The sequence below is a fragment of the Procambarus clarkii genome, chromosome 1 (genome assembly GCF_040958095.1).
Source record: "Procambarus clarkii isolate CNS0578487 chromosome 1, FALCON_Pclarkii_2.0, whole genome shotgun sequence".
In the NCBI taxonomy this organism is placed as follows: Eukaryota; Metazoa; Arthropoda; class Malacostraca; order Decapoda; family Cambaridae; genus Procambarus; species Procambarus clarkii.
Window position 1 is genome coordinate 40,799,226 of NC_091150.1, and position 20,899 is coordinate 40,820,124.

General features: G+C 43.1%; 1 protein-coding gene across 1 annotated transcript in view; it reads left to right on the top strand.

The window, feature by feature from the left end:
- The window catches only part of LOC123758842 (Ca[2+]-channel protein alpha[[1]] subunit D), a 797,128-nt gene that overhangs the window by 606,014 nt on the left and 170,215 nt on the right, over positions 1 to 20,899 (top strand). Inside the window, exons 32-33 of the mRNA XM_069338501.1 lie at positions 603 to 705; positions 12,108 to 12,256. Of these exons, the coding sequence (XP_069194602.1) occupies positions 603 to 705; positions 12,108 to 12,256 (252 nt within the window). The remainder of the gene's footprint in view (positions 1 to 602; positions 706 to 12,107; positions 12,257 to 20,899) is intronic.

Below are 20,899 nucleotides of genomic sequence, written 5' to 3' on the forward strand. Positions count from 1 at the left end.
CAGTGTATGGAGGCCCCCCTCTATCCTGCGGGCCTTTCAAATCTTGCGCGGTACTCCAATACATCATATGATGTGGAGCGCAATTTACTGCAAGTCACTCAACACATCATATGATGTGTTGTGCAATTAAAGGGTTAAAGCAATAGAGTTTTGTTTGATGGGAGTAGCTGATGACCATTGCTGGTATACAACTGGTCCTAGACAACTGGTGACTTTACCTTACTGTTCTGTTTTAACACTATAATTTTGATCCTGTATCCTCCAACTTAGAAAATGTTTTATTATTCATAATAATTGAGCTACAGAATGAAAAGCTATTGAAAATATTTTTTTAGGCAATTGTCTTCATGAAATATATTACATGAAGACAGTTCCCCCCCCCCCCTCAAAAAAAAAATCATGAGGTGGCATCTGTAGTTCTTTCTGTAAAACTCACTAGATAAATACACAATACTGCTGACTAGAATAAAAGAGTGTATACAGTATTGTTAAATGAGGTTAAGTGAATCTGAATAGGAGTCATATCATACTAAACAAAAAACTAGATTTAGGAACCAGACATATTTATGCTACAATGTATATTTATTTGCTTTCACTTACAGGTTTTTGGCAAGATTGCATTTGACTACACAACACAGATTCATCGCCATAACAATTTTCAAACCTTCTTCCAAGCAGTAATGGTTCTCTTTAGATCAGCAACAGGCAAGTTGAAATAACTTTTAATACAAACAAAACTTATGCAATATTTATCAGTTATATACTGAATACAATTCAGAGTATACAATTCTCAGGGTTGATGAATGAATAATAAGTTTTAATTTTCCTAGCAGATACCCTCAGCCTAGATCTCTGCTCCTTCTCCAAACTCAATATACTCCTTAACACTTTACTTGAACTTAACTTTTTACCTGAGGGACACTAATATTCTATTAATTATAATTTCTTATTTTCATTGCGCTTCTGTCCAATTAGCTCTGTTAACCATGTTTTTACCTTTTTTCATGTTAGAGAGAGAAAGAGTACATGTAAAGATTAGACAATTGGAAGATCTATGCTGAGGGTATCTGCTAGGAAAATTAAATCATTATTGGAAAGGCTATAGATCCAATCTGTGTAGATGAGATCTGGATGAAAATGCAGGTCTTCTCATTTTTGCACTTATTGGCTTTTGATTTAACTATTAGCAAAAATAAAGACAAGTGAATTAACCTCATCTATCATCAATGCCACCTCTGCCTCTCATGTTAACACTATCACCATATCTTCCTCCTCTGCTCAGTACAGCATCATGTGCTTTTTATGTCAGCCTAAACTTATTACTTCCTGAACTCAGTATACTCTATGACCTCAATATACTCCTTAACCACTGCACTGCTCTGCATTAACCCCCAACCTGCTCTGGGCTATTTGGCCTTTGTTACCCACAGGCACATAAAAAAAATTATATTATAAACCAGTTAATTTGTGTTCCATGATCACAGGAAAAATAATAAAAAAATCCTAAGTGGCATATTTTGGACGCAATAGGGCGGGGAAACCTGGTAAAAAAAAAAAGAAGCGTTGACTCAGCAAGCATTGGAGGTGTTTTGCTTCGCCCCAGCTGTTATGCGGGAGTTGCCACAAAGATATAATTACCTAATTATTTCAATGTCTCTGAGTGATTTTTCTTTTTTTTTTTGCTGTAATGTTATTTAGTAGTGTGTAGTGTGATATATTTATATAATAAAATTTGTGAATCATCACTGTACTCAAAATTATTGTGTGCATATTATTGATTCAATTATTATGTTCATAAAATAATAAACAAATACTTTGTCGGTTATTACATTATATACTTTTTACCTGAGGGCCACTAATACTCTATTAACACTTTGGTGTACCCCGCGTGCCACCCCTCAACTGTGCGATATGGGTCCCAGGGTGTCACGGGAGCGCGCGTAAATTCTGAAAAGTGTATACTCTCTTCAACTTTGTCACCTTAATTCTCGTCCTACAAGATTAAATTTGGTATCATTGTGTTCGCAATAGAATTCTCTACAGCACTAAATGCATATAAACTCCAAAAGCCCAGCTAATTACCAGCAGCAAACAGAGAAAGTGCGAACAAGTTACCCAGGAGCGCGCAAATGCGATAAAATGTTTTCACTATTTTCACTCTGGTCACCTCAATTTTCGTCCTAGGTCTTTCATTTTGGTCTCAATGGGTTCGTAGTAAAATTCTCTAGAGGAACATTAGCATATAAAATATAAAACCTGGTCATGCTCCAACCACCAACGAGTTGAAGACGGGCCACGCGTTAGCCGCAAGTGAGCGCTCAGACGCCTTCCAGCTACACTCCCAATTCCCGCCCTTTTCAAGCCTTTCTTTCGCAATTTTCTTCCTGGAAGGGCCTTGTTCATGATCACTATCCATCGTGGAGTAAGCGTAGATAGTTTCTAAAGCCGCAGTAAGAAATATAGCCACGGAAAATAGCCGAAATGTTCACACGTTTGAGATGCGAGGGGAGGCGACATTGGTCCGAACAGTGGAGCGAAACAATGGGCCCACGGCGTGTGCCAAGCTGCCTGAGGGCCACGAGGCTCAACAAAGAAAATGGGAAGACATCGGCGTGCATTTTAAAACCAGTCCCCAAAAAATTGGATAAAAACCTGATTTTTGGCGATTATTTAAAGTGAATGACGCAATGCTGCGTCATCCCCGGCATTACCAACAGTAAACAGATGACGCAATGCTGCGTCATGCCCGGGCAAAAGTGTTAATTATAATTTCTTATTTTCATTGCTCTTCTATCCAATTAGCTCTGTTAACCATGTTTTTACCTTTTTTCATGTTAGAGAGAGAAAGAGTACAATATAGTGACCAGCATTGTGATAATAGCAGGATTGAGGTGATAAATAGCGCTGTACGTAGTATTGTGGGAGGAGGAAGTTTGGGGAGGTAGGGAGAGAGGGAATCCATGTAGCGGCATTGTGTGTGGCAGCCACTCTTGTTTTGCTCAACATACTAGCTAAGTGGTTTGCTATGGTGAACACATATGTACATAGGTATATACTATGTGTGTATATAGTGTAATAACAGCAACAGGAGTATGTTGGGAGGAGCCATTTTGGCGAGGGAGGTGGCGTCGTGATCGTAGTGTCATCTGCTGGCTTCTGTGTGATTTCTCATGCAGTATATGCTGGCCACTGTGCTGTTTGGACACAATACTAGCTTACTTGCATAGTTATGGTGAATAAAACATGTAGATACGTATACATAACGTGTGTAAATAGTGTAATAAAAGAATATCAGTATGGTGGGAGGAGGAATGTTGGCGAGTAAGGAGAAAGATAGGTGTTGGAGGGGTGAGGAAGGGCTGGCTGGGTGTGGCAGTGACACTCGTGGAGATCTGAGTGTGTTGATGGTGAATGTATATAGTGTGTGATAGTGTATAGTGTGTAAATATGTTGTAAATATACATAAATGAACATGAAACATTGGATATGTGAGCAATATATGTGGACACATTTAAGAAACATATAACACAGTGTTTTGAGACAGTACAGATCTTCTACTGTCATAATATTGTGTGCATGTTCATTATACATAGCATTGGCAAGAAAAAACAAAACAAATGTATGTGGAAATGAACACAAAAAATTAACAAAAAAATATTTGTGGCAACTCGCGCATGTTGAAGCTGGCGGGCGACTGGCTTCAGGGGTCTACATCACAGGTGACCACCCAACACTGCATATGCAGTTTTGGAGTACTATGCAAGATTTAAACGACCCGCAGATACATGGGGTTCACATCACCTTCCTCAGGGCTCTTGTAAACAGGCTCCATTTTTTAAAAAATTGAGGGCAACATTCCCAGATGTGAGAGCCTCAGTACTGAGTGAGCCACCAAGGTTGGCGCATGCAGCATAAGCTCACAGCATTGCTGTTCAGCTTGTGACCACAGCATTGCCTAAAAATGCCAAAAATGTATGTAACTAGTATTATTTAGTGATGAATGTATTACAGAAGACCCCTGACTGATATAAATGACCAGGATTCTGATAATAGCAGGATTGTTGTGATAATTAGCGCTGTAGTGGGAGGAGTAATCTTTGTGGGGGAGGAAGATAGCGTTGCCTGCTGAATCTGTGTGACCACCTTTTACTGTCTGGACTCACTATACCAGCTTAATGGTTTGCTATAGTGAACAAAACATGCAGATACTTATATATATATAACGTCTGTATTTGGTGAATAAAAGTGAAAACAGTATAATGGGAGGAGAATGTTGGCTAGTCAGGTGAGGTGAGGGAGGGAGAGAGTGACAGTCAGTGGCAGCCAGTGGCAGCCCGCCACTGGCTGCCACTGCCACTCAGCGTACCAACTTGGTGGTTCGTTAGGGTGAACACAAATGTAGATACTTATATATTACATGTATACAGTATATAGTGTAATAACAGCAAAAGGAGTGTTGGGAGAAGCCATTTTGGTGAGGAAGGTGGCGACATCTGTATGACTTTTCATGCTGGGGAAGGTAAGGGTGGCCACTATGCTCTTTGGGCACTGTACCAGCTTAATTGAACAGTTATGGTGAACAAAACCTATAGATACAGTACTTATATATAATGTGTGTATATAGGGTAATAACACCACAAACGATATACTTGAAGGAGGAATGTTAGTGCATCTGGCCTTGAACCAGTGAGGAAGGGAGCATTAGTTGTGTGTGGCCACCTGTTACTGTCTGCCGTCACCATACAAGATTATTGGTTTGTTATGGTGAACATAAATGTAGATACATATATATATTGTGTACATATAGTGTAATAACAGCAGGAGTGTTGGGAGAAGCCATTTTGGTGAGGGAGGTGGTGTCATCTTCCTGACTTGTCATGCTGTCTAAGGGTGGCCACTATGCTCTTTTTGCACTATACCAGCTTAGATGAACAGAACATGTAGATACTTATATATAATGTCTTGATATAGTGAATAAAAGCAAAAACAGTTTTTTGGGATTAGGATATGGGCGAGTGAGGAGTCATTGAGGGAGGAAGTGGCAGCGAGAGGCTGGCTGGCAGATGTGGTGGCCCCTCCTCATTGCTTTTTGACTCCCAATATTAACTTAGTGGTTCGTTATGGTCACTGGGCGCGAGGCACTGGTAAACTGAGTGGCGATCGCCGTGTCACCACAAGCTAGTCGGCCTGTACGCGTATCAACATCCTCGTATCCTGAGGCAACCCTCGTATCCCTATTCAAAATTTCCAAGCAAATCCTGCTCGTCACCTGAAAAACTTGTAACCAGGGGCGCTCGTAAGCCGAGGTACCACTGTATACACAGGTTATATATAAGTATCTGCATATTTTGTTCACCAAAATGAACCACTTAAGTTGGTATGGTGTCACAGCAACGACGAGTGGCTGCCACACTCTAGCCAGTCAATGCCAACCAATGCCAGCCAATATCATTCTTCCCTCGACAACATTCCTCCTCCCACCATACTGTTTTTGCTTTTATTCACTATATACAGACGTTATATATACGTATCTGCATGTTTTGATCACCATAATGAATCTAAGTTGGAATGGTGAGTCGAAACAACAACAAGTGGCCGCCACACAACAGCCCGCCAATGCCACCTCCTTTCCTCCCTTACCTCACCTCACTTGCCAACACTCCTCCTCCTATCATACTGTTTTCTGTGGGGAGCCCCTACGGCTCCCTGGAGTTTATCGGGCTAATGTATGTTATATTAGACTGGGACATTAGCTAAGGAGTTCAGACCTACCAGGGGCCAGCGCCAGAACCTGGCCCCTTCAGAGAGGTGTCAGGGATCAATGGCCCTGGAAAACCACCTTGTGGTTGGGGTTTTTCTTATATGCCATCGACCGGGGTTAGGCACCCAGAGAGGTAGGTGTAACAAAACAAACCCCACATGGTAAAAAACTAAAACAAAAAACTGAACAGAGAGGTAGAAACTCCCTACAATCCCAAGGAAACAAGCAAACATCACACTTTACTGCCGCGCCGATCGTCTGTGCAGCCCTCCCCGCCCCGAGAAGGGGAGGGGGGAAGCCCCGGACCTACCGCGCCGGCTGCCTAGCATCAGTTCGTAAGCTAATGTCAACCGGGATTGACGCTTCTCTAGCCTCAGTTTCCTAGGCGGTGTTTGCCTTGTGTGGTGTTCACTGCCGTGTGTTGTGTTGTGCGGTGGCCAGGAGTACCTCATCAGTGCTGGGGCTGCATGTGCTTAGGGGCTTCCTTCCCTAAGCGCCCTGTGAGTACTGCCCCTGCATGATAGGGTTATCTTCCCTGGGGCATTCGGGAACCATTCTCGTAGAGGTTCTTGCTGCTATGCATTTGCCTCGCCCTTGGGGCCAGCTGGGGCTTGGGGCTCATGTTTGGCCCTGGAAAGGGACTGGTATTGTGCTGGTTAGGGTGTCAAGGTATTGTACAACCTGCCACCAAAGCGGCGACCGGTTTCTGTTGCCTCTGGAGACGGTGTACTTTTGCAGGGTTTTTCTTTTGTTTTTATTTTCAATTGCCTGGTGGGGGTCTGCTCAGTGTGGTTATAGTTCCACTGGCAGTGTTTGGTGGCCCTCTGCTAGACCCCCATGATTGTACATGTCGCAGGGGTTTTCAGTGTTGTCTTCTGGGTCTTACCAGCGGCCCTTTCTTGCTGCCTTTCCTATGGACTCTTGCTTTTCTTTAAGGGCAGAGGGCTTGGAGGACGGCTCTACCCCGGGGCCTCAGTTGCGGGTTCCCAAGGCTGTGGGGGATGCCTGCTAGCAGTTCTGAGACGGTTTGCCTCTGCCTGGGTTTTCTGCTTCTGGGCGGAGTTTTTAGCCCATCCAGTCTGCTTGCTTCCCACTTTTGCTGGCGCGTTTTCGTATCTTAAGCATTGGTCACAGCCCTCTGTTCTGGTGGCCATTTTCTTCTGCCAGTTTCCCGGTGTGGCCACCAGGGCGGCGTTGCTGTTTATTTACATGCGCCTGGGTGTGCGAGCGAGCGTCTTGGGTGAGGTTTTCCCCTTTTTCAGGGGTTTTATTCTCCTGTTGTCATTACTTTGCTTTTCTGGTGTTTTCTGCCCATTTCCTGTTCCTCTGGGAACGTTTGAATGTTGATTTTACACTGGGTTTTTCGTTTTGTCTGTTTTGGGTCTGGACCCTTGGGTTTAGGCTCAGTGTCCCTGGCTGTTATGCTTGCTCCCACACCTTGTCCCTTGGTTTTCGGTCTGTTTTGACCGTTTCCCTGGGGGTTCTGTCTGGGGGCTGTGCTTTGCCTTCTGTGGTGTATCTCTGCCGGCAAATGTGGTGGTTTGCACTTCCCCTTGTTCGATTCCGGGTTCCTTTGGGTTCTTTGGTTTCGTTCCGGAGGTTTTTTCCTCTTGGGCCCCCTTTGTGGGTTCAGGTGGCTTTGTTTCCTTGTGTGTGACCCGGTTCTGCCTACTGGAGTTCCAAGGTCTTCCTGGCTTGCAGACTTATATTTTTGGGTCTTGGTATGTGTTGTGGTCATGCTGGGACTTTGAGGTTTTGTTGTCGAGGTGGGCCTTTTGATGCAATTTTATGCCTTCTTTGCCTGGCTGGCATGGTGCTCTCTGCTCACTGGTCGGCGGCTTGTAATTTTCATTTCACATGTATGTGTGTGTGTACACATGTACATGTACATGTGTACACTGTGTGTGTGTGCACATGTGTATGTGCATATGCATGTGTAATTACCTAAGTGTAATTACCTAAGTGTAGTTACAGGATGAGAGCTACGCTCGTGGTGTCCCGTCTTCCCAGCACTCTTTGTCATATAACGCTTTGAAACTACTGACGGTCTTGGCCTCCACCACCTTCTCACTTAACTTGTTCCAACCGTCTACCACTCTATTTGCGAAGGTGAATTTTCTTATATTTCTTCGGCATCTGTGTTTAGCTAGTTTAAATCTATGGCCTCTTGTTCTTGAAGTTCCAGGTCTCAGGAAGTCTTCCCTGTCGATTTTATCAATTCCTGTTACTATTTTGTACGTAGTGATCATATCACCTCTTTTTCTTCTGTCTTCTAGTTTTGGCATATTTAATGCTTCTAACCTCTCCTTGTAGCTCTTGCCCTTCAGTTCTGGGAGCCACTTAGTAGCATGTCTTTGCACCTTTTCCAGTTTGTTGATGTGCTTCTTAAGATATGGGCACCACACAACAGCTGCATATTCTAGCTTTGGCCTAACAAAAGTCATGAACAATTTCTTTAGTATATCGCCATCCATGTATTTAAATGCAATTCTGAAGTTAGAAAGCATTGCATAGGCTCCTTGCACAATATTCTTAATGTGGTCCTCAGGTGATAGTTTTCTATCTAGAACCACTCCTAGATCTCTTTCTTTATCAGAATTCTTTAAAGATTTCTCACATAATATATAGGTTGTGTGGGGTCTATGTTCTCCTATTCCACATTCCATAACATGACATTTATTAACATTAAATTCCATTTGCCAAGTGGTGCTCCATATACTTATTTTGTCCAGGTCTTCTTGAAGGGCATGACAATCATCTAAATTTCTTATCCTTCCTATTATCTTAGCATCATCAGCAAACATGTTCATATAATTCTGTATACCAACTGGTAGATCATTTATGTACACAATAAACATCACTGGTGCAAGAACTGAACCCTGTGGTACTCCACTTGTGACATTTCTCCATTCCGATACATTGCCTCTGATTACTGCCCTCATTTTTCTATCAGTCAGAAAATTTTTCATCCATGATAGAAGCTTACCTGTCACCCCTCCAATATTTTCCAGTTTCCAGAACAACCTCTTATGTGGAACTCTGTCGAAAGCCTTTTTTAGGTCCAGATAGATGCAGTCAACCCAGCCATCTCTTTCCTGTAAAATCTCTGTGGCCCGATCATAGAAACTGAGTAAATTCGATACACAGGATCTTCCTGATCGAAAACCATACTGTCTGTCTGATATTATATCATTTCTCTCCAGGTGTTCTACCCATTTAGTTTTGATTAGCTTTTCCAATACTTTCACTATTACACTTGTCAATGATACAGGTCTATAATTGAGGGGGTCTTCCCTGCTGCCACTTTTGTAGATTGGAACTATGTTAGCCTGTTTCCACACGTCTGCTACGATTCCTGTACACAGGGATGCCTGAAAAATCAGGTGAAGTGGAATGCTGAGCTCAGATGCACATTCTCTCAGAACCCATGGTGAAACGCCATCTGGGCCAGCTGCTTTGTTCCTCCCGAGCTCCTTTAGCATATTTTCCACTTCATCTCTAGACACCTCTATCCGCTCTATGTTGTTCTCTGGAATTCTTATTGTGTCTGGTTCTCTGAAGATTTCATTTTGTACAAACACACTTTGGAACTTTTCATTTAATGTTTCACACATTTCCTTTTCATTTTCCGTGAATCTGTTTCCCATTTCCAACCTCTGGATATTATCCTTTACCTGCAATTTGTTGTTTATGAATTTGTAGAATAGGCCCGGTTCTGTTTTACATTTATCTGCTATCCCTTTTTCAAAATTTCTTTCTGCCTCTCTCCTTACTGCTGTATAATTGTTTCTCGCATCTTTGTATCGCTGGTATGTTTGGGGGTTTGGCCTCTTCCTATACTGATTCCATTTTTGTGTCTTTTGGTCTCTTGCCCTCTCACAATTTCTGTCGAACCAATCCTGTTTTCTGGTCCTGCATCTCTGTTTTGGTATAAATTTTTTTGTGCCTTTATCATATATTTCACAAAACTTGCCATACATCTCATTCACTTCCTTGCCTAGCATCAAGTCTGTCCAATTATACTCACTAAAAAAATTTCTAAGGTCACCATAATGTCCTCTCCTGAAGTCTGGTTTTTCAACTGCTTCAACCTCCTTATTTTCTTCCAGCTTATAACGCATTGCATACTTTATTCCCAAAAAGACATGGTCACTTTTACCCAAGGGAGGAAGGTACTGAATGTCAAATATCTCTTCCTCCTTCCTGGTAAATATCAAATCTAGCATGGAGGGAACGTCCCCTTCCCTCATCCTCGTAGCTTGTTTAACATGTTGATACAAGAATGTTTCCAGGATGAGGTCTACAAATTTACAGGTCCAAAAATCTTCTGTTTTAGCTTCATATGCTTCCCAGTCTATGGATTTCAAGTTGAAGTCACCGACTATCAACAGTCGTGATCTATCGTTATCCGCTCTCGCTATAATCTCTCTCATTATTGTTATAAGACCTTCACGTTTACTATCTAGCTCCTCCTTTGACCATGTGCTGCTTGGCGGTGGACTATATGCATTTATCATCATTAGTTTATCATCCTCATAGCAGATCTCTAGTGCTATTATGTCAACTTCTTGTGGATTGGCAGTGTGTAACATACCTTGTGTGTATGTGTATATGTATATGTATGTGTATATACATAATATATATGTATATGTGTATATGTGTATGTATACTTTTTCTTCAGAAGGGGCTCTGTTCCTTTCTCTGTTGACGGGGCGCTGAGGGAGCAGCTTGCTCTGTTGACTCTCGCATGGTCCCACATTTTGTGGGCGCTTTTGGTTGTCTTCCGGCTTCTGGTGGCAGCGGTGGTCGGCGTCTCCCCCTTTGGGGGGTTCAGGGCTGGCAGGGTGGGCTTCTTCCCCTGCGCTTCGTCATGTCATCTTAGTGGGTGCGTTAGACGTGGTCGATCCGCCCCATTCTTCTGAGGTTCCCGTCTGCTCTATGCAGACATGGGCCTGTCAAATCTGCAGTTCTTCTGGACTTCTTCAGTCTGCTCCCTGGATTCTATGCCCTCATCGGAGGACTGTTGTCTCCTGTCCTGCTTCCTGCTTCTGTTGGGGCCGGGTGCCTGGATGGTGGACCTGGACCTCTAGGTCAATTCTTGGCATGTTCCTCTCCAGTTTTTTGGGACTGGCACAGTTGGTGGTGGGGCTTCAGGCTTGCCACTTTTGTTGCCTTCTCTATTTTGTAATTGGCACTTGGTGTATATACGTATCTTTATTATTGTTGCATTCATTAGTATGAATAAATTGTGTGTGTATATTTATACATACAGCTGTATATATTTATTTTTCCAACGTTATACATAATGCATGCCACTATTGTTACATCAATGCAACATATGAGCATGAAGAAATGAAATAAATCTGGAAATATTGAAAATAAATTTTAAATTCTTCTTCTGTGGTACTTCACTTCATTTCTACCAAAAATGTAACTTCTCTGGGCCACACAGCTAAATCCCAATAGGTAGAGACTTTTTACTTGGGTTTTTATGCTTCCTAAATACTAATTAACAATATTAAAAGAAAAAAATTCAGAACAAATATTGTCTTGCACATGACAGACAATGCATTGAAATTGCCTGCACCGTTATGGAGTTTAACTCGTTGTAATTCTTAAATTAATTTTACTCCCTTAATTTTATTTTCTGAATGCATTATATTCCCCAAATTAGTCTTAATCTTACTCTGTGAATTTATTATACTTCCTGAACTCATTATACTTCCTGAACTCATTATACTTCCTGAACTCATTATACTTCCTGAACTCATTACACTACCTGATTGAATTTTTCTTTCTGAATTCATTATTTTTGCTGAAACTATATTACTCCCAGATTATATTATATTCCTTAAATACATTAAACTTCTTTAAATTATTATAATCCTTGGATTTATTATGCTTCCTGAATTCCTTATACACCATGAATTCATTATACATCTTGAACTCATTATACTCCCTGAATATATTTTACTCACTTTATTCATCATAATGCTGGTACTCATTATAGTACAGTAAATGTAATTTTTTTTACAGTACTTTATTCCTGTACTAATTTACTTCACTATACTTATTACCCAAGCACTGATTATACTTTTCTCTTTTCAATGTCTTGTACTCATTACACCGCTCTGTTCATTTACTGAGTATTCTTGGCCATGAAAATCTTTCTGGATTAGCCTCCCTCCTGGTGATGAAAACAAATCCAGTTATTTGGATTGCCATTTGTTTCCATAAAATGCTAAATTCATCTTGCAGTTGGATCTAACCTTTAAATAACTAAATAAAAGAGTAATCTTGAGTTATTTACTTTAGACCTTTACATTTTGTTTCCACATTCACACAGGTGAGGCATGGCAAGAAATCATGTTGTCATGTTTACCACCGGATGCTGGCTGTGATCCACAGTCTGAAGACTACCCAAACGCTCGCACCTGTGGCTCAATGGTTGCATATCCTTACTTCATATCCTTCTACACTCTTTGTTCATTCTTGGTAAGGCTTCTTATATCTAATGAATAGCATTAAAAACTGTATTCATGCATATTGGCTGCATTTAATTTTTTGTATAAGCCTGCATCATAAAAATTTTACATAAAGCAGCAGAGAAGAGCACAAAGTGTTGAAACACTGTTGAGAAACACCTAGAAGGTACTAAACTTGACTTTGTAGATGGCACTTCAAATCTAAATTCTTTATCAAAGTCTGTTTTTATCTTGGAATTTATCTACACAGAGATTATCATAATGTGTACATATTAGTATATTCGTGCATGAATTTTGTCCAAATATGGAGTAATAAAAATAAATACTAAATTAATATCAATATTATTTGTATTTGTATTTGTATATTTGTATAAGTATGCTTAGCATACATGTCATATTCTGTATTATTAAGCTGCATTCTTTCATTCCATTTGTATGTATTGGTTTCCATTTGAAAACTGAACTGGAGTCAACAATAAACAGATTCTGGAGGCTTTTGTAACTAGATTTCACTTGTTTAACCGCCTAACTTGCTCTGGGCTATATGCATTCAACACCCACAGGCACAACAAAAAATATTTTGTCTTATAAAAGTGTTCATTTGTGTTCCCTGATTAAGGGAAAAATAATAAAAAAATCGTAGGTGGCATATTTTAGCCGCAATAGGGCGGGGAAGACTGTCAAAAAACCAGCATTGAATGTAATGAAACACCATTTTCTGGGTGAGCCCCAGAGGCTCCCTGGAGCTTATCGGGCTAATGTATGTTATGTTAGATCAGGACATTAGTTATGGAGTTCAGACCTACCAGGGACCAGCGCCAGAACCTGGCCCCTTCAGAGAGGTTTCAGGGAGCAATGGCCCTGGAAAACCCCCCTTGTGGTTGGGGTATTCTTTATCTGCCATCGACCGGGGTTTGCACCCAGAAAGGTAGGCATAACAAAACAAACCCCACATGGTATAAAACTAAAACAAATAACCGAACAGAGAGGTAGAAACTCCTTACAATCCCAAGGAAACAAGCAAACAAGCAAACATCACACTTTACTGCCACGCCGATCATCCACACAGCCCTCCCCGCCTCGAGAGGGGAAGGGGGGAGCCCCGAACCTACCGCGCCGGCTGCCTAGCATCAGTTCGTAAGCTAATGTCAACCGCGATAGATGCTTCTCTGGCCTCGGTTTCCTAGGCGGTGTTTGCCTTGTGTGGCGTTCACTGCTGTGTGTTGTGTTGTGCGGTGCCCAGGAGTACTTCATCAGTGCCAGGGCTGCATGCGCTTAGGGGCTTCCTTCCCTAAGCGCCCTGTTAGTACTGCCCCTGCGTGACAGGGTTATCTTCCCTGGGGCGTTTGGGAACCATTCCCATAGAGGTTCTTGCTGCTCGGCATTTGCCTCGCCCTTGGGGCCAGCTGGGGCTTGGGGCCCTTGTTTGGCCCAGGGTAGGGACTGGTATTGTGCTGGTTAGGGCATCAAGGTGTTGCGCGACCTGCCACCTAAGATGCGACCAGTTCCTGTTGCCTCTGGAGACGGTGTACTTTTGCTGGGGTTTTCTTTTGTTTTTATATTCATTTGCCTGGTGGGGGTCTGCCTAGTGTGGCTATAGTTCCACTGATAGTGTTTGGTGATCCTCTGCTAGACCCCCGTGATTGTACACGTCGCAGGGGTTTTCAGTGTTGTCTCTACCCCCTGATATTTTTGGGTGTTTAACCGGTTAGCAACACCTTGCCCGGGCTTCCCATAGTTGTTACCCCTACAGGCCCTGGAAACCCCTGTCGAGGCTCGGTGGACCATTGAATGTGTCTTCCCGGTTCCAACCCGTCTTGTACGGGATCGTTGGTTGCTGTGGCCTTGTCTCCAGGTGACAGTTGCCACTTTAATCTCCGTCATCTTGCCTGTTGGGTCACTGACACCTTAACCCAGAGTCTTGCGAGAGAGATTCTCTGCTTGTTCTCCAGTACTCTCCTGATGTTATTACTGTTCAGAGTACAGGTGGCATCCATGTTGCAATCTAGATTAGGTTGCTGCAACACGCTAGGTTGGTTTCCCACTCGGATGCCCCGAGGCCACCCCATTTTGGTTAGGTGCTCTTTGCCCCTTTCCCTCCCTGTTCCCGGCTCCGGACTGTCTGCGGGTTTCGGGGTCAGGGCGGCTTTAGTGTGGGTCGAGACTCGGGCAGTTTTCGGGGCTGACCACGTTAGGGTTGGGGACGGAGGTTTTAGAGCCTGTTCCTCCTTCCAAGGCTTCTGGGTCTTACCAGCAGCCCTTTCTTGCTGCCTTTCCCATGTACTCTTCCTTTTCTTTAAGGGTGGAGGGCTTGGAGGATGGCTCTGTCCCGGGGCCTCTGTTGCAGGTTCCTGGGGCTGTGGGGAATGTCTGCTAGCAGTTCTGGGGCAGTTTGCCCCTGCCTGGGCTTTCTTCTTTTAAGCGGAGTTTTTCGCCCATCCAGTCTGCTTGCTTCCCACTTTTGCTGGTGTGTTTTCGTATCTTTAGCGTCGGTCACAGCCCTCTGCTCTGGTGGCCATTTTCTTCTGCCGGTTTCCCAGCGTAGCCACCAGGGCGGTGTTGCAGTTGTTTACATGTGCCTGAGTGTGCAAGCGAGCTTCTTGGGTGAGTTTTTCACCTTTTTTCAGGGGTTTTATTCTCCTGTTGTTGTTTCTTTGCTTTTCTGGTGTTTTCTGCTCGTTTCCTGTTCCTCTGGGAACGTTTGAGTTTTGATTTTACACCGAGTTTTCCATTTTGTCTGTTTTGAGTTTGGGCCCTTGGGTTTGGGCTCAGTGTCCCTGTCTGTTATGCTTGCTCCCACACCTTGTCCCTCGGTTTTCGGTCTGTTTTGACTGTTTCCCTGGGGATTCTGTCTGGGGGCTGTGCTTTGCCTTTCTGTGGTGTATCTCCACCATTAAATGTGGTAGTTTGGGCTCCCCCTAGTTTGATTCCAGGTTCCTTTGGGTTCTTTGGTTTTGTTCCGGAGGTTTTTTCCTCTTGGGCCCCCTTTGTGGGTTCAGGGGTCTTTGTTTCCTTATGTGCGACCCGGTTCTGCCTTCTGGGGTTCCGGGTCTTCCTGGCTTGCAGACTGATCTTTTTGGGTCTTTGCACGTGTTGTGGTCGTGCTGGGACTTTGAGGTTTTGTTGTCGAGGTGGGCCTTTTGATGCAGTTTTGTGCCTTCTTCGCCTGGCCGGCGTGGTGCTCTCTGCCCACTGGTCGGCGGCTTGTAATTTTCTTTTCATGTGTATTTGTGTAATTACCTAAGTGTAGTTACAGGATGAGAGCTACCCTCGTGGTGTCCCATCTTCCCAGCACTTTTTGTCATATAACACTTTGAAACTACTGACGGTCTTATCCTCCACCACCTTCTCACCTAACTTGTTCCAATCGTCTACCACTCTGTTTGCAAAAGTGAATTTCTTATATTTCTTCAGCATCTGTGTTTAGCTAGTTTATATCTTTGACCTCTTGTTCTTAAAGTTCCAGGTCTCAGGAAATCTTCCCTATCGATTTTATCAATTCCTGTTACTATTTTGTATGTAGTGATCATATCACCTCTTTTTCTTCTGTCTTCTAGTTCTGGCATATTTAATACCTCTAACCTCTCCTCGTAGCTCTTGCCCTTCAGTTCTGGGAGCCACTTAGTAGCATGTCTTTGCACCTTTTCCAGTTTGTTGATGTGCTTCTTAAGATATGGGCACCACACAACCGCTGCATATTCTAGTTTTGGCCTAACAAAAGTTGTGAACAATTTCTTTAGTATATCGCCATCCATGTATTTAAAAGTAATTCTGAAGTTAGAAAGCGTGGCATAGGCTCCTCGCACAATATTATTTATGTGGTTCTCAGGTTATAGTTTTCTATCTACAACCACCCCTAGATCTCTTTCTTTATCAGAATTCTTTAGAGATTTTTCACATAATATATAGGTTGTGTGAGGTCTATGTTCTCCTATTCCACATTCCATAACATGGCATTTATTAACATTAAATTCCATTTGCCAAGTGGTGCTCCAGATACTTGTTTTGTCTAGATCATCTTGAAGGGCATGACAATCATCTAAGTTTCTTATCCTTCCTATTATCTTAGCATCATCAGCAAACATATTCATATAATTCTGTATACCAACTGGTAGATCATTTATGTAGACAATAAACATCACTGGTGCAAGAACTGAACCCTGTGGTACTCCACTTGTGACATCTCTCCAGTCCGATACATTGCCTCTGATCACTGCCCTCATTTTTCTATCAGTCAGAAAATTTTTCATCCATGTTAGAAGCTTACCTGTCACCCCTCCAATATTTTCCAGTTTCCAGAACAACCTTTTATGTGGAACTCTGTCAAAAGGCTTTTTTTTAGGTCCAGATAGATGCAGTCAACCCAACCATCTCTTTCCTGTAATATCTCTGTTGCTCGATCATAGAAACTCAGTAAATTCGACACACAGGATCTTCCAGATCGAAAACCATACTGTCTGTCTGATATTATATCATTTCTCTCCAGGTGTTCTACCCATTTAGTTTTAATTATTTTTTCCAATATTTTGACTATTACACTTGTCAATGATACCGGTCTATAATTAAGGGGGTCTTCCCTGCTTCCACTTTTGTAGATTGGAACTATGTTATCCTTTTTCCACACATCAGCTACAACTCCTGTAAACAGGGATGCCTGAAAAATCAGTTAAAGAGGAATGCTGAGCTCAGGTGCACATTCTCTCAGAACCCATGGCGAAACTCCATCTGGACCAACTGCTTTGTTCTTATTTAGCTCCTTGAGCATTTTTTCCACTTCGTCTCTAGACACCTCTATGTGCTGTATGTTGTTCTCTGGAATTCTTATTGTATCTGGTTCCCTGAAGATTTCATTTTGTACAAACACACTTTGGAACTTTTCGTTTAATGTTTCACTCATTTCCTTTTCATTTTCCGTAAATCTGTTTCCCATTTTCAACCTCTGTTTCCCATTTTTAAATTATCCTTTACCTGCAATTTGTTGTTTATGAATTTATAGAATAGACCTGGTTCTGTTTTACATTTGTCTGCAATCCCTTCTTCAAAATTTCTTTCTGCCTCTCTAATCACTGCCGTGTAGTTGTGTGTAGTTGTTTCTCGCATCTTTGTATCGCTGGTATGTTTGGGGGTTTGGCCTCTTCCTGTATTCATTCCATTTTTGTGTCTTTTGGTCTCTGGCCCTCTCGCAATTTCTGTTGAACCAATCCTGTTTCCTAGTTCTGCATCTGTGTTTTGGTATAAATTAAGATATGTTATGTTACACAAGGTATGGTGTAACATACCTTGTGTGTATGTGTATATGTATATGTATGTGTATGTGTAAATACATAAAATATATATGTATACATGTGTATGTATACTTTTTCTTAGGGAAGGGGCTCTGTTCCCTTCTCTGTTCACAGGGTGCTGGGGGAGCAGCTTGCCCTGCTGACTCTCGCATTGTCCCACAGTTAGTGGGCGCTTTTGGTTGTCTTCCGACCTCTGGTGGTGGTGGTGAACGGCTTCTCCCCCTTTAGGGGGTTCAGGGCTGGCGGGGTGGGCTTCTTCCCCTGCACTTCGTCATGTCATCTTAGTGGGTGCATTGGACATGGTCGATCCACCCCATCCTTCTGAGGTTCCCGTCTGCTCTATGCAGACATGGGCCTGTCGAATCTGTGGTTCTTCTGGACTTCTTCAGTCTGCACCCTGGATTCTATGCCCTCATCGGAGGACTGTTGTCTCCTGTCCGACTTCTGTTGGGGCCGGGTGCCTGGATGATGGCCCTGTACCTCCAGGTCAATTCTTGGCATGTTCCTCCCCAGTTTTCCGGGACTGGTACAGTTGGTGGTGGGGTTTCAGGCTTACCGCTTTTGTTGCCTTCCCTATTTTGTAATTGGCACTTGGTGTATTTACACATATTTTCCAGATCTTGGTGCCCTGTCTGAGTCTGCTTGGGATTCGGTGTCTGGCCTACCTCAACGACTGGCTGGTGTGGGCTCCCAGTCGTTCCGTTTGTCTGCTCGCCAGGGGTGTGGTTCTTTCCAGATCGCCGGTTTTAGTTTCCTGGTGATCTGGAGGCCTTTCCATCTGTTTCCATCTTGGGTTCGAACCTGTCTGGGTCTTGTTTAGGGCTCTTGGGCTGCTTCTTGTTTTTCCCTCCAGAAGTGTTGCTGCGGCTGTGGTTTCACCTTCGGCTGTTCATGAGGGGGTCCTGAGTTGCTCGGCGGTTGCTCGAGCAGTTGTGCGGGAGTCTGAACTTCAACGTGCTGGTCTGCCCACGGGGTCGGGTTTGGCTTCAGCGTCTGTTTGGTTCCTTTGGAGACTCCCCTTCTGCCTCTCTTGCAATCGTTGGGTTCGTTCCTCCGGGGATCTTGTGTAGGTGCTGCGTCACCAGCTTCCTCTTTTGGGTTTTTGGGGTTCCGTGCTTTGTCACATCTGCCCCGTTTCGTACGCTTTCTCGTGTTTTGTTTCACCTCTGGCCTGCTCGTGCGTCGCCTGAGCCATTCTGGTCCATGATCAGGGTGCCTTCTTATCTTCTATTCAGTTTGTGGTAGCCCCTTCAGTTCAGATTTCTGTTCTTTGGTACTGGTGGTAGGTATGTACGTTTGAAGCCTTTCTCCATCCTTCTGGCGACGGTCAAGACGGCTGCTTTCTGGAAGGGTTCGTGGGTTATTGGTGCTTGATTGGTTTGGCCGGGGGTGCGTCCTGTGTTGTCCGGTTGCGCTTTTTTGCCGTTACCTGCGTACCGTGTCTGGGGATTCGCTTTGGGTTGATCCTTTTCCCCTCGTTCCCTGTTTCAGGGCTGGGGTCTCCCAGGTCGTCCGCAGAGTTCTTAACACTTTTGTCCGGGGACAAAGCAATGCTGCATCATCAGTTTACTGTTGGTAATCTCGGGGACGACGGAATGCTGCGTCGTCCACTAAAATAATTGCCAAAAATCAGGTTTTTATCCAATTTTTTGGGGACTGGTTTTAAAATGCGCGCCTATGTCTTCCCATTTTCTTTGTTGCACCTCGTGACCCGCAGGCAGAGCAGCACACGCCATAGGCCCATTGTTTTCGCTCCACTGTTGTGACCGGTGTCGCCTCCCCTCGTGTCTCAAACATGTGAACATTTCGGCTATTTTCTGTGGCTATATTTCTTACTGCAGCTTTAGAAACTATTTATGCTTACTCCACGATGGATAGTGATCATGAACAAGGCCCTTCCAGGAAGAAAATTGCGAAAGAAAGGCGTGAAAAGAAGAAGCTAAGTAGTGTGCAGGAGAAGTACAAGCATGTGAGACTAACTCCCTCTAAGTTTCAGGCTGTATTTGACGATTTGTCTGGGTCATCTAGTGAGGAAACTGATGTTGGTACTGATACTGATGCAAGTAGTGAACATTTAGAAACAGAGACGGCCGATGAGGATTTGGGTAGTGATGAAAGTGAGGAGTCTGAGGTTGAGACTGCCACTCGTGCACGGCGTGGTACTGGAGCTCGTGCCAGAGCCAGACGTACCACACGTACCCCAGTACCAACAGATTCTGATGAAGGGTGGTGTAGTGACAATACTGCACCCTTTGTGGACAATTTTACAGGTACACCAGGCTTGACTGTTCCTGTACCTACCACTGTTCTTGGTTTTATTCAACTCTTTCTGACTCAAAAATTGTTGAAATATATTGCCTATGAAACTAATTTGTATGCTTTCCAAAGTAAGGCACGTACTGGGCAAACGACAAAGCACAGATGGGAACCAGTGACACTGAAAGAAATTGCCAGATATTTGGGACTGACGATCTTGATGGGTATTTGCCCGTTGCCAAGACTTAGAATGTATTGGCAAACAGGCAGATTCTGGCACATACCTTGTTTCAACACCTTTATGACTGGTAAATGATTTGAAATGATTGCTAGATATTTTCATGTTTATAACAATAAGTCCATACCACAAGGCCAAGGAGTTGACAAACTTATCAAAGTTCGTTAACTCATGCAATATCTCCTAAATAGATTCAAGACAATATACATTCCCAATATAAATTTGAGTTTGTATGAAGGGACAACGCCATGGCGTGGCCGTCTATCTTTCAAGACCTATAATCCCAATAAACCAGATAAATATAGAATAAAGCTCTACATTCTAGCTGAAGCCAACAGTGGCTACATTTATGATTTTGAAATTTATTCTGGAGTTGGGAAAACGATGACTGACACAGTTATGGGCTTGATTGAACCCCTGAAGAACAAAGGTTACCATTTATATATGGACAATTATTACAATTTGGTCAGACTGAGTGAAGCACTGCTTCAAGTAGGGGTATACACCTGTGGTACCCTCAGAATGCAGCGTGATGCACCTAAATCCCTTCAGATGCAAGCAAAGGGTAAAGTGGCAGTAGATAAAACTTTATTCAAACGCAAGGACAATACTTTCATAATTTTGTGGAAAGATAAACGAATTGTTTCACTCATAACAAATTGTCACAATGCAGAAACACAAGAGGTTCAACGCAGAAAACGAGTATGGAATCGTGATGGAACAACCTCAGTGCAGCAGGTAACTGTCAACAAGCCGAATGCAATCTGTGACTACAATACAAACATGAAAGGTATTGATCACTTTGACCAAATGATCAAATATTATCACTTCACAAGGAAAACTCACAAATGGACGAAGAAAATGACCTTCTATT